The 13464-nt window shown below is 38.7% G+C and overlaps 1 protein-coding gene across 8 annotated transcripts in view; it reads left to right on the top strand.

Annotated features, from left to right (window-relative positions):
• The window catches only part of TRPC4 (transient receptor potential cation channel subfamily C member 4), a 385590-nt gene extending 374127 nt beyond the window's left edge, over window positions 1-11463 (top strand). For 5 of the 8 annotated variants that reach the window (XM_049853359.1, XM_049853355.1, XM_049853356.1 and 2 more), the window contains 3 exons: window positions 8397-8438; window positions 9181-9270; window positions 10502-11463. In XM_049853359.1, the coding sequence (XP_049709316.1) occupies window positions 8397-8438; window positions 9181-9270; window positions 10502-11227 (858 nt within the window). In that variant the 3' untranslated portion in view covers window positions 11228-11463. The remainder of the gene's footprint in view (window positions 1-8396; window positions 8439-9180; window positions 9271-10501) is intronic. The other 3 variants (XM_049853360.1, XM_049853358.1, XM_049853361.1) reach the window with 2 other exon arrangements.
• The last annotated feature ends 2001 nt before the right edge of the window (window positions 11464-13464 follow it).

Genomic DNA, 13464 nt, shown 5'->3' with positions numbered 1-13464 from the left:
CTAAAATCAGGCAGAGTGAGGCCTCCCACTTTCTTCTTCTTTTTCAGTAATGCTTACTTATCCGAGGCTTCTTTCCCTTCCATATGAAGTTGGTGATTTGTTTCTCCATCACATTAAAAAATGTCATTGGAATTTGGATCAGAAGTGCATTGTGTGTATAGATGGCTTTTGGTAGAATAGACATTTTTACTATGTTAAGTCTTCCTATCCATGAGCTAGGTATGTTTTTCCACTTAAGTAGGTCCTTTTTAGTTTCTTGTAGTAGTACCTTGTAGTTTTCTTTAAATAGGGCTTTTACATCTTTGGTAAGAATTATTTCTAAGTATTTTATCTTCTTGGGGGCTACTGTGAATGGTATTGATTTGGTGATTTCCTCTTCGATGTTCTTTTTGTTGATGTAGAGGAATCCAAGTGATTTTTGTCTGTTTATCTTATAACCTGAGACTCTGCCAAACTCTTCTATTAGTTTCAGTAGTTTTCTGGAAGATTCCTTAGGGTTTTCTGTGTATAAGATCATGTCATCTGCAAATAGAGATAATTTTACTACCTCCTTGCCAATCCGGATGGCCTTTATTTCTTTGTCTAGCCTAATTGCTCTGGCTAGTACCTCTAACACAATGTTGAATAACAGCGGTGATAAAGGGCAACCTTGTCTGGTTCCCAGTCTCAAGGGAAATGCTTTCAAGCTCTCTCCATTTAGAGTGATGTTGGCTGTTGGCTTTGTACAGATGCCCTTTATTATGTTGAGGAATTTTCCTTCAATTCCTATTTTGCTGAGAGTTTTTGTCATGAATGGGTGTCGGACTTTGTCAAATGCCTTTTCTGCATCAATTGATAAGATCATGTGCTTTTTGTCTTTTATTTATATGGTGGATTACATTAATGGTTTTTCCAATATTAAACCAGCCTTGCATACCTGGTATAAATCCCACTTGGTTGTGCTGGATTGTTTTTTGATATGTTGTTGAATTCTATTGGCTAGAATTTTGTTGAAGATTTTTGCATCTATGTTCATGAGGGATATAGGCCTGTAATTTTCTTTTTTTGTGATGTGTTTACCTGGTTTTGGTATCAGGGAGATGGTGGCTTCATAGAAATGAGTTAGTATTCTGTCATTTTCTATGCTTTGAAATACCTTTAATAGTAGTGGTGTTAACTCTTCTCTGAAAGTTTGGTAAAACTCTGCAGTAAAGCCATCTGGGCCAGGGCTTTTTTTGTTGGGAGTTTTTTGATTACTGTTTCGATCTCTTTTTTTGTTATGGGTCTATTTAGTTGTTCTACTTCTGATTGTGTTAGTTTAGGTAGGTAGTGTTTTTCCAGGAATTCATCCATTTCTTCTAGGTTTGCAAATTAGTTAGAGTACAATTTTTCGCAATAATCTGATATGATTCTTTTAATTTCAGTTGGGTCTGTTGTGATGTGGCCCATCTCGTTTCTTATTCGGGTTATTTGTTTCCTGTATTTCTTTAGTCAGTCTGGCCAATGGTTTATCAATTTTGTTAATTTTTTCAAAGAACCAGCTTTTGGCTTTGTTAATTCTTTCGATTGTTTTTCTCTTCTCTAATTCATTTAGTTCAGCTCTAATTTTTATTATTTGTTTTCTTCTGGTGCCTGATGGGTTCTTTTGTTGCTCACTTTCTATTTGTTCAAGTTGTAGAGACAGTTCTCTGATTTTGGCTCTTTCTTCTTTTTGTATGTGTGCATTTATCGATATAAATTGGCCTCTGAGCACTGCTTTTGCTGTGTCCCAGAGGTTTTGATAGGAAGTATTTTCATTCTCGTTGCATTCTATGAATTTCCTTATTCCCTCCTTGATGTCTTCTATAACCCAGTCTTTTTCAGCAGGGTATTGTACAGTTTCCAAGTGTTTGATTTCTTTTCCCTAATTTTTCTGTTATTGATTTCCACTTTTATGGCCTTATGATCTGAGAAGATGCTTTGTAATATTTCGATGTTTTGTATTCTGCAAAGGTTTGTTTTATGACCTAATATGTGATCTATTCCAGAGAATGTTCCATGTGCACTAGAAAAAAAAGTATACTTTGCAGCAGTTGGGTGGAGAGTTCTGTATAAGTCAATGAGGTCAAGTTGGTTGATTGTTGTAATTAGGTCTTCCGTGTCTCTATTGAGCTTCTTACTGGATGTCCTGTCCTTCTCTGAAAGTGGTGTGTTGAAATCTCCTACTGTAATTGTGGAGGTATCTCAGTTTTGAGTTCTGTTAAAATTCATTTTATGTATCTTGCAGCCCTGTCATTGGGTGCATAAATATTTATATGGTTATATCTTCCTGGTCACTTGTCCCTTTTATCATTATGTAGTGTCCTTCTTTATCCTTTGTGATGGATTTAACTTTAAAGTCTGTTTTGTCCAAAATTAATATTGGTACTCCTGCTCTTTTTTGCTTATTGTTTGCTTGATATATTTTTTTCCATCCTTTGAGTTTTAGTTTGTCTCTAAGTCTAAGGTGTGTCTCTAGTAGGCAGCATATAGACGGGTCATGTTTCTTTAACCAGTCCGAGACTCTCTGTCTCTTTATTGGTGCGTTTAGTCCATTTACATTCAGTGTAATTATAGACAAGTATGTGTTTAGTGATGTCATTTTGATGCCTTTTTATGTGTGTTGTTGACAATTTCATTTTTCCACTTACTTTTTTGTGCTGAGACGTTTTTCTTTGTAACTTGTGTGTTCCCCATTTTCATAGTATTTGACTTTATGTTTGCTGAGTCGTTACATTTTTCCTTGGTTTTTATTTTCAGTTATGGAGTTGCTATACCTCTTTGTGGTTACCTTAATATTTACCCCTATTTTTCTAAGTAAAAACCTAACTTATATTGTCCTATATCACCTTGTATCCCTCTCCATATGGCAGTTCTATGCCACCGGTGTTTAGTCCCTCTTTTTGATTAATGTGATCTTTTACATATTGACTTCAATGATTCCCTGTTTTGAGCATTTAAAAAACATTTTTTTTTAATTAATCTTAATTTGTTTTTGTGATTTCCCTATTTGAGTTGATATCAGGGTGCTCTGTTCTGTGAGCTTGTGTTGTGCTGGTATCTGATATTATTGGTTTTCTGACCAAACAATTTCCTTTAGTATTTCTTGTAGCTTTGGTTTGGTTTTTGCAAATTCTCTAAGCTTGTGTTTATCTGTAACTGTCTTAATTTCGCCTTCATATTGCAGAGAGAGTTTTGCTGGACATATGATCCTTGGCTGACAGTTTTTCTCCTTCAGTGCTCTGTATATGTCATCCCATTGCCTCCTTGCCTGCGTGGTTTCTGCTGAGTAGTCTGAACTTATTCTTATTGATTCTCCCTTGTAGGAGACCTTTCTTTTATCCCTGGCTGCTTTTGAAATTTTCTCTTTATCTTTGGTTTTGGCAAGTTTGATGATAATATGTCTTGGTGTTTTTCTTTTTGGATCAATCTTAAATGGGGTTCGATGAGCATCTTGGATAGATATCCTTTCGTCTTTCATGATGTCAGGGAAGTTTTCTGCCAACAGATCTTCAACTATTCTCTCTGTGTTTTCTGTTGTCCCTCCCTGTTCTGGGACTCCAATCACACGCAAGTTATTCTTCTTGATAGATTCCCACATGATTCTTAGAGTTTCTTCATTTTTTTTAATTCTTTTATCTGATTTTTTTTTTTTTTTTTGGCTATGTTGGTGTTAATTCCCTGGTCCTCCAGATCTCCCAGTCTGCATCCTAATTGCTCGAGTCTGCTCCTTTGACTTTCTATTGCATTGTCGAATTCTGTAATTTTATTGTTAATCTTTTGGATTTCTGAATGCTGTCTCTCTATGGATTCTTGCAACTTATTAATTTTTCCACTATGTTCTTGAATAATCTTTTTGAGTTCTTCAACTGCTTTATCAGTGTGTTCCTTGGCTTTTTCTGTAGATTGCCTTATTTCATTTCTGAGGTCATCCCTGATGTCTTGAAGCATTCTGTAAATTAGGTTTTTATATTCTGTATCTGGTAATTCCAGGATAGTATCTTCATTTGGGAAAGATTTTGATTCTTTTGTTTGGGGGGTTATATAAGCAGTCATGGTCTGCTTCTTTATGTGGTTTTATATCGACTGCTGTCTCCGAGCCATCACTAAGATATTGTAGTGATTTATTCTATATTTGCTCACCGAGTCTTATCTTGTTTTGTTTTCTTTTGATATACATAGATGGGCTACTAGATTGTGCTGTCTTGAGTGTTGTAGCCCTTGACTCACTTATGTCCTATTACGAGCTGGTTTGGGCTGTTACCAGATATATAAGCCTGAGTCCATTCACTATTCTTGAGTAGAATCTGATTTTGGGTCATCAAGTGTGTAATGCAGATTGTCAGCTATCCACCTCGAGAAGTAGTGGTGATAGTTGTGTGCACCAGATTCTAGTAGCAGCTGGGGTTCACACTCCAGGGGGGTGGCAGGATGCTGACAGGCTTCCCCCAAGTGTCAGTAAGGTAAGTGTGTCTCTATTCCTAAAGCACCTTGGTGGGTAGGCTCTGCAGCTGTACGTTAGGCCCCCAATGCAAGTACCTCTACAGATTGGTAGGTGTCACCCTCCTTAGACCCCTAAGGCAGGAGGCTAGGTGGTCTGGGGGGAGCTTCAGCCCTCAGTTCCCTGTTGTGGGTCAGTGAGGGCTCTGTTGAATACACAGAGATATCAGACCTGAGAAATTTGTCTTTCCAGTAAATCCGCTAAAACAATTGCAGTCAAATCCCTATCAGAAATGCCTTTGCCTTATAATAGCCGCCTTGTTCCCTGTAGGGATGAAAGCCCGAGACTGTGGATCACATATGCTTGGCTGGAGCTGGTTCTGTGTTTTTAGTCCAATTAGGGAAGGATTTTTGGTCCCTGGGTTTTTTGTAGTTGCTTCTCTCAGGCCAGGAGAATGGGTTAGGAAAAGACAAAAACAAAACGAAAGAAAGGAAAACCGCAGAGCAGTTTACTTTCTGGTTCTGGAAATTCCAATGTTAATGAAGCCGCCTGGGAAGGGGAGGGGAGGGTTCAGATAAATAGGAGAGAGTAGCACCCCGGAATATAGACAAAGTTACTTATTTTGGTTGGGATGACTGTTTTATCTGAGATTCCCGAGGGGTGCGTCGTCGACTGTGTGCGCTGGCTGGGTAGAGATTGCCCCTGAGGGTCAGACCCGTGTTCCCTGCGTGCGCTGACTCAGAAGCCGCGGTTAGTTCCTCCGCTCCAGTCCGAAGCCCAGCACCAAAGTTCCCCGGCAGGAACGCCGCACTCCCGGCTTCAAAACCAGTCGCTGCCTTCTGGTGACTTCTCCTCCTGTCAGCCGCGCTGCTGCGCTGCCTGTGTGCACTGGCTGGGCTTCCCCGAGGTCAGTTCAGGGGGTTAGGGCTGCACCCCGTGATTGTGCCGTCTCAGGATGCCGTGCTTAGCACCCCTGCGCCCAGTCCAAAGCCCAGCGCCAAGGTTTCCTGACTGGGACGCTGGCTTCAGGCTCCGAAAACTGTCGCTGCTTCCCCGTGGTTGTTCGTTCTCAGTCTCTGTCACTCAGGTCAACTCTTTAAATCTGTGTTTGTTGGTCAGGGTTCGTAGATTGTCATTTATGTGATCAATTCACTTGTTTTTCCGAATCTTTGCTGCAAGAGGGATCTAAGGTAGCGTCTACCTAGTCAGCCATCTTGGCCCCGCCCCCCTAATCTGAACATAATCTTTTTGTTTTGTTAAGTCCAACTATCTAATCAAAAAAAGAATTCTCTCTTAAAATACATTTGATTGTAATTAGTGTTGGGGGGTTTATTATCTTACAAGGTCATAGTTTACATGGTGTATCATGGCTAAATTCTTAATTTGGCTATGTTGATTTTATGAAGACCTTCATATATTGTTATAGTGCTAGCTTTTTAACTTATCTGCTTTTTATTTTTATTTGTTATTTTAAAACTAATAAAAAATTCACCAAAATTTGAACACAAGGTTTATTCTGAGCAGTTATTCTGTATGCATTTTGATTCCAGAAAAAGCAAATGGCTGCAAGGAGCTAGGTACAATGAGGCTTATAAGAGAGTAGGGAGAAATATATTATAAGATCAACCATTGGCTTATCTTCATGTGGTGATTGAACCCTGCCTTCCCCTTTACTAAGATTGACTGATATCAGGTTACTTCTGGTCTGCTTGCTCATAATTTGGCCCTCCACCCACCTGTAGCCATGAGACTTTTTCAGATTTCAATTAGAAGGTTTGACGCTATCCTTTTGTAGCAGGATAAGACAAATGGACATTGTTGTACAGTTTCTGGCAGGCCTTTGTAGTTTGAGTCAGGCTTTTTATGGTTAATACTTGGTTTCATGGATAAGAAAAACTTTAAGATCAAAGTAAGGCATTTGCTATTAAGTTTTATTCTTCGGGAGTTATTTCTTTTGTTTTTGTTTTTGTTTTTTTAGTTTGATATGTCCCATCTCCATCTCATAGTATTGTTTCAGGTGATTTTGTGTGTATACCAGCTATAATTAATTAATTCTACATCAGCCTATATTAGAAGAAGAACATTTCCACCACTGTTAACTTACTCTATGTTTTGAAAACCATTGTTGTTGTTGTTAGATACTGTCAAGTCGGTTCCAACTCATAGCGACTCTGTGTACAATAGAGTGAAACACTGCCTGATCCTGCACTGTCCTCACAGCCTTTGCTATGCTGCAGCCCATTGTTGCACCCACTGTGTCAATCCAACTTGCTGAGGGTCTTCTTCTCTTTCACTGACACTCTGCCGTACCAAGCATGATGTCCTTCTCCAGGGCCTGAGACAAAGTCTCACCATCCACTCTTCTAAGGAGCATTCTGGCTATACACCTCCCAATAGAGATTTGTTTGTTCCTCTGGCAGGCCGTGGTGTACTCAATATTCTTCGCTAACACCATAATTCAAAGACATCCATTCTTCTTCGGTCTTCCTTATTCATTGCCCAACTTTCACATGCATATGAGGCGATTGAAAACACCATGGCTTGAGTCAGGCGCACATTAGTCCTGAAAGTGACATCTTTGCTTTTTAACCCTTTAAAGAGGTCTTTTGTAGCAGATTTGCCCAAGGCAATATGTCCTTAATTTCTTGACTGCTATTTCCATGGGCATTGATTATGGAGTCAAGTAAAATGAAATCCTTGACAACTTCAGTATTATTGTCATTTATCATGATGTTGCTTATTGGTCCAGTGGTGGGGTTTTTTGTTTTCTTTATGTTGAGGTGAATAGCAGCAGAACATTATCTGATATAGTGTTAGAAGATGAGCCCCTCAGGCTGGAAGGCACTCAAAATGTAACTGGGGAAGAACTGCCCCCTCAAAGTAGAGCCAACCTTAATGACGTGGATGGAGTCAAACCTTCGAGACCTTCATTTGCTGATGTGGCACGACACAATGTGAGAATAACCAGCTAGAAACATACATTGATAATCAGAACATAGAATGTATGGAGTATGAATCCAGGAAAATTGGAAGTCATCAAAAATGAAATGGGACACAAAAAGATCAATATCCTAGGCTGAAATGGGCTGGTACTGAACATTTTCAATCTGAAAATTATATGGTCTGTTATGCCAGGAATGACAAATTGAAGAGGAATGGCATCACATTCATCATCAAAAAGAACCTTTCAAGATCTATCCTGAAGTACAATGCTCTGGAAGACCAGTTAATACAACTATTATTCAAATGTACGCACCAACCTCTAATGACAAAGATGAAGACATTGAGGATTTTTTAGTCAAAAAATCTTCTGCAGTCTGAAATTGGTCAAACATGCAATCAAGATGTATTGATAATTACCAGTGATTGGAATGTGAAAGTTGGAAACAAATAAGAAAGATCGGTAGCTAGAAAATATGGCTTTGGCGATAGAAATTAAGCTGGAAGTCACATGATAGAATTTTGCGAGACCAATGACTTCTTCATTGTAAATACCTTTTTCCACCAACATAAATAGCAACTATACACGTGGACCTCACCAGATGGAATACACAGGAATCAAATAGACTACATCTGTGGAAAGAAACGATTGAGAAGCTCAGTATTATCAGTCGGAACAAGACCAGGGGCTGATTTTGAAACAAACCATCAATTGCTCATATGCAAATTCAAGTTGAAGCTGAAGAAAATGAAAACAAGTCTACAAGGGCCATAATATGAATTTGAGTAATCCCACTTAAAAACTGTAATAGATTACATATTGGCACTTTATTTTGTATTCAGCCATTCTTTATATCCATGTGTGGCACTCTGTAGCCATTATCCATTGTCTAGCAGAACTTCCCCTTCGTGGAAAAGAGGAAAAAAAAATTCTTGATTAAAATAACAATGAATTTTTCTTTTTTCAGGATAGTAGTATGTCATTATAACCATAAGCAAATGTCTCTTTCCTTTTCAGAGGCGAGCTGCTGATAACCTGAGAAGACATCATCAATACCAGGTAAGTCATCTTGCATTCTATTTTGAAATCTGGTGTTTGTTTTAGTTTCCTTGTGCTTCTGTAAAAGAAATATTATAATTGGGTGGTTTTAAAGGTTAAAAATTTATTTTCTCACAGCTCAAGAGGGCTACAAGTCTGAATTCAGGGCACTGGCTCTTGGGGGAAGATCCTTGTCTCTTTCAGATTCTGCACTCTGCTGTCCCTTTGTTCCTTGGTGGTCCAAATGTGATTTCTATCGCCACACCTTCTGTTTGGGCTTGTGTGTGTCGATGTCTAAACCCATTGGGATTGAGTCTATTCTGATTCATAGCTACCCTATAGGACAGAGTAGAACTGCCCCATAGGGTTTCCAAGACTGAAATCTTGATGGAAGTCGACTGCCACATCTTTCTCCCATGGAGCAGCTGGTGGGTTGGGACTGCTGACCTTTGGGTTAGCAGCTTAACCATTGTGCCACCAGGGCTCCTTTGTCTCTGTGTCTGGGCTACTCTTCATATCACTTGGAAGTGACCTGAGTCTGGCCACCACCTGCACTGATATGACCTCATTAACATAACAAAGAAAACCCTGTTCCCAAACAGAATGACAGCCACGCCGCAGGTATAGGGTTTAGAATTCTGGAGGACGCAATTCAATGCACAACAGTATTAAAATAAAATACAGTCTCCTCTTCAGAACTGGCTCAAGAGATAAATCACATTCACACACTGAATGTCAACACTGTTATTTTAAAATGCCTTAGGAAGTGATGAGGAACCTGGTGAAGCGATATGTTGCCGCAATGATTCGAGATGCTAAAACCGAGGAAGGCCTTACAGAAGAGAACTTTAAGGTAACCCTTTTCTCCGCTGCAACCTGACCAGAGGCAGACCCAGCCAAGTGTGGAATCAGAGACAGCACATATCAACTCAGAGCTAGGAGCTCAGCCTGGTGCTGTGCTCCAGCAAGCCTGCACTCTCTCAGATTTTAAATTAAACCTCTACTGAATTGTTAAAAAAAAAACCTACAACAGATTAAATTTCTTCTGAAAATAAATTGTTGTCAAATTTACTTAATCTAAACTGTCAAAGGACTGACTTGGTGCGAGAAAATCCTAGTGCCTTGAGACATTCTGACTTGCTGATCCCAGCAAGTCTCTCCCGAGTGAGCTTTGTTTTTTTGAAATCTCATCCTGATTTCTAAATCCAAGATATTTAGTAAGCAACATGCTAGCAAAGCAAAAAGCCCCTTTGTGTGCATGGCACTGCTTTGGTAAAAAAAAAAAAAATTTTTTTTTTTTTTTTGGTAGCAGGGATTAAAGAGTGAGTTTAAATGTAACTTAAGTCAGTCTTTGTCTTGAGCTTTTTTGTTTCATTCTGTCAGAGGGGACAGGTAGAAATAGTATATGCTAAAATCACATAAATCAAATTAATTTTATTCTCCATGAGTGTTTAGAGATTTTAGAAGAATGAATGAAGTCAATAAGATCTTATTGGCAAAAAATAAAATAAAAATAAAACTCTCTAGGAGACCTTCGACAGAGAAAGGCAGCCAGGTAGGTAAGTAGGTAGATAAATTGCAAAAATTAAAGCACAAATTGAAAGTTGACTACAATGCAAAGTATGCTTTTCAGCCACAAAATCCAACTTTCGAAGTTAAAGAATTTGTGTTACTTTGAGAGAGACATGGGAGATTGGTTGGAGGCAGGCCGCCATGAAGGCCACCATCAGGTTACCTTATCAGTTGCCATTGAGTTGACTTTGACTCGTGGCGCCCCCATGTGTGTGAGAGTAGAACTGTACTCCATAGGATTTCCAATGGCTGGTGGTTTGGAAATAGATCACCAGGCCTTTCTTCCAAGGTGCCTCTGAGTATACTGGAACCACCGACCTTTCGGTTAGCAGCTGAGTGTGTTAATCATTGCACCACCAGGGACTCTAAACGGATCCCCAGTAGAACATACTCTCAGTTCTTAAAAATGAGTGTAAATATGTCAGACCCATATGTGAAATGAGAAAAGGATGTTTTCTCATGTTCATTTATTTAAGTCACGAACTAATTATTATTATTTTAAATTTCTTTAGGAGCTCAAACAAGACATTTCTAGCTTTCGTTTTGAAGTTCTGGGATTACTAAGAGGAAGCAAACTTTCCACTGTGCAATCTGCTAATGGTGCAAAGGAGTCTCCCAATTCTGCAGACTCAGATGAAAAAAGTGACAATGAAGGCACCAGTAAGGACAAGAAAAAGAATTTCAGTCTCTTTGATCTAACAACTCTGATTCATCCGAGGTCAGCAGCAATCACCTCTGAAAGACATAACATAAGCAATGGCTCTGCCCTGGGGATGCAGGAGGCCCCAAGGGAGAAGCAAAGGAAAGCGAATTTTGTGACAGATATCAAAAACTTTGGGTTATTTCATAGACGATCAAAACAAAACGCTGCTGAGCTAAATGCAAGCCAAATCTTCTCTGTTTCAGAAGAAGTTGCTCGTCAACAGGCTGAAGGTGGACCCTCTGAGAGAAATATTCAACTGGAATCCCGAGCATTAGTTTCCAGGAATGACTTGAACATTCCCGGTCTCAGTGAACAGTGTGTGTTAGTGGACCACAGAGAAAGGAATACGGACACATTGGCTGTGCAGGTAGGCAAAAGAGTGTGTTCCTTCAAGTCAGAGAGGGTGGTGGTGGAGGACACTGTCCCCATCATACCAAAGGAGAAGCACACCAAGGAGGAGGACTCTAGCACAGACTATGACTTGTCCCTCACAGAAACAGTCACCCATGGAGATTACGTGACGACAAGGTTGTGATGCTTGATGAAGGAAGGGTTACCGTACATATACATATTTTCCATAGTGCTCTGGGCAGAGGGATATGTTTCAAATTAAATGAGCAAATGTTAACTCACACTTTGTAGCATTTATCAGCTGTGGCATATTAACTTGTAACATGTTTAAATAAGGAAAATGCTATCAAAAACCCTTGTGTTTTACAGCCTGCTTCTGCTTTCACAATTGGTTTTACAATGTTTTTGTTAATAAATAAATGTACCTTGTATTCTTGTACTGTGCCAATAACCCACAGAAAATTTTTAGCTATCTTTTTCAATTAAAACAGATACAATTTATTTCATGTGGTAGTTGACTCCTGTCATATTTTTATATGCAAAAAACAATGTAGCTGAAATATTAGAGCTTTTTGTAATTTTTTAGGGTCTCTAGAAATGGTTACTTACCAAAGAGTTTTATCCCAGGCTGACAGTTTGGTTTTAAAATGCAAATATTTCCAAATTATTTCTTAAGAAGATATAAATCATTATAATACAGAATTAAAGCAAGCAAGCTGCTTCTCATGAAGTTATGACCAATCTCTCTCCCAACATTAAGGCCACGTATACAGGCAGTCCTCAGGTTACCAACAGATCCATTTCTAACTGTGTCTTTAGTCTTTAAGTTGAATTTGTAGATAAGTCTAAACAGATGCATACAGTTATTTTTTAGCTTACTTTAGTGCAAGAAAGAGTAGCCCTGGTGGTGCAGTGGTTAAGCACTCAACTGCTAACCCAAAGATTGGCAGTTCGAACTCGACAGCCACTCTAGGGGAGAAAGATGTGGCGGTCTGCTTCCTTAAAGATTTACAACAGTGGAAACCCTATGGGACAGCCCTACTCCATCCTACAGGGTCACCTCAGGGTCACTGGGAGTTGGAATTGACTCAACAGCAGTGGGTTTAGGTGTTGGTATAGTGCAAGGAAGCGTTTTCAATGATTTAAAAGCTGCACGGGCAGCAAGCGACGGTGATTGTGATGAAGAATTTGTCAAAAGTGGGGGTTGGTTCAATCATTTCAAACTGAGGGAAAGTTCAAATAATGATAAGGGATGGTACAAGCTGTCTGGAAGGTGGACATTTGTAACCCGGGGACTGCCTGTACTTTATACAGAGTTTTAGGTTGCCCCAGTGTTTCCTTTCAGTTAGTACAAGAAATGTTTGTCTTGATGAATTGTGATGACTGATGATTTTTAATGAAACTTTGACAGAAAAAGTTGTGTCTCCAGTTCAAAAACAAATGACCAATTTAGGTTCAAACGCTTATGAGTATAAATATGAGCCTTTATAGAATAACTGAATTTCAAAATTGACAAAAGTCTCTCCTTGCTAGAAAGAAATAGCAGTAAATTAAGATAGTTTAAGCACCTTAAAGAAAGCAGGATGATTGCATGCTCATTGTGTCTGGATGAAATGAATTTATTCAAAAAATCTAAGCAAAGTCTAATTCTAAAATTTTCAATCAATTCAATATTGTTGTCAACTCAAAAGAGGTACAAAAACCTAGTAGTTTTCCCCTTCTCTCCCTGGTGACCGTATGTATTTCTTTAAAATTAAAGGCACTCATAAATAATTATTAATTTTATCAGCACCTATAGATATACAGTTTTTCCTATGGAGTAACTTGAACATTGTTGATTACCATTTCTTCTGTTGTTTACAAGATAATTTAACTATACTACATTCATTTGTTAAACTACTTAAAAGGACTGTTGTCACCTGATATAAAAGCAGTACTGGCAGCTTCTTAAAGTATAAATTATATTTCTTGCATCTATTTAAGCTAGCATGGAAATAGAGAGTGGTTTCCTCATCACATGCAATTAGCATTTATTTCAAATCAGTGGAAAAATACTTAGCTCATTTTACTTTAAAAGGTACCTCTGTGGATTAGAGAAATTATATATGGTTCAGCATTGACCAAAAAGGATATAATGTTATGAAACTCAGTTTCTGATTACTATACATCCAAAATAAGGAATAATAGCAACTACAGTGCTAGTCACTGTTCTGCTTGCTGTACATGTATTAACATATATGTACTGCTGATAACAACCCCCAGAAGTAGCAAATATTCTTATCCCCCATATACAGATGAGGAAACTGAGACCAGCCCATCACACAGCTAGTGACTGAGCTGGGCTCTGTCTTCCAAGGCCTTCCGTGCCTTTAATAATTGCCTCGCAGAACACAAGTAGACAAAGCAAGAAGTGTGAAGATA

This window comes from Elephas maximus, chromosome 14 (genome assembly GCF_024166365.1).
Source record: "Elephas maximus indicus isolate mEleMax1 chromosome 14, mEleMax1 primary haplotype, whole genome shotgun sequence".
Taxonomy (NCBI): domain Eukaryota; kingdom Metazoa; phylum Chordata; class Mammalia; order Proboscidea; family Elephantidae; genus Elephas; species Elephas maximus.
This window is presented reverse-complemented; position numbering and strand designations above follow the sequence as displayed.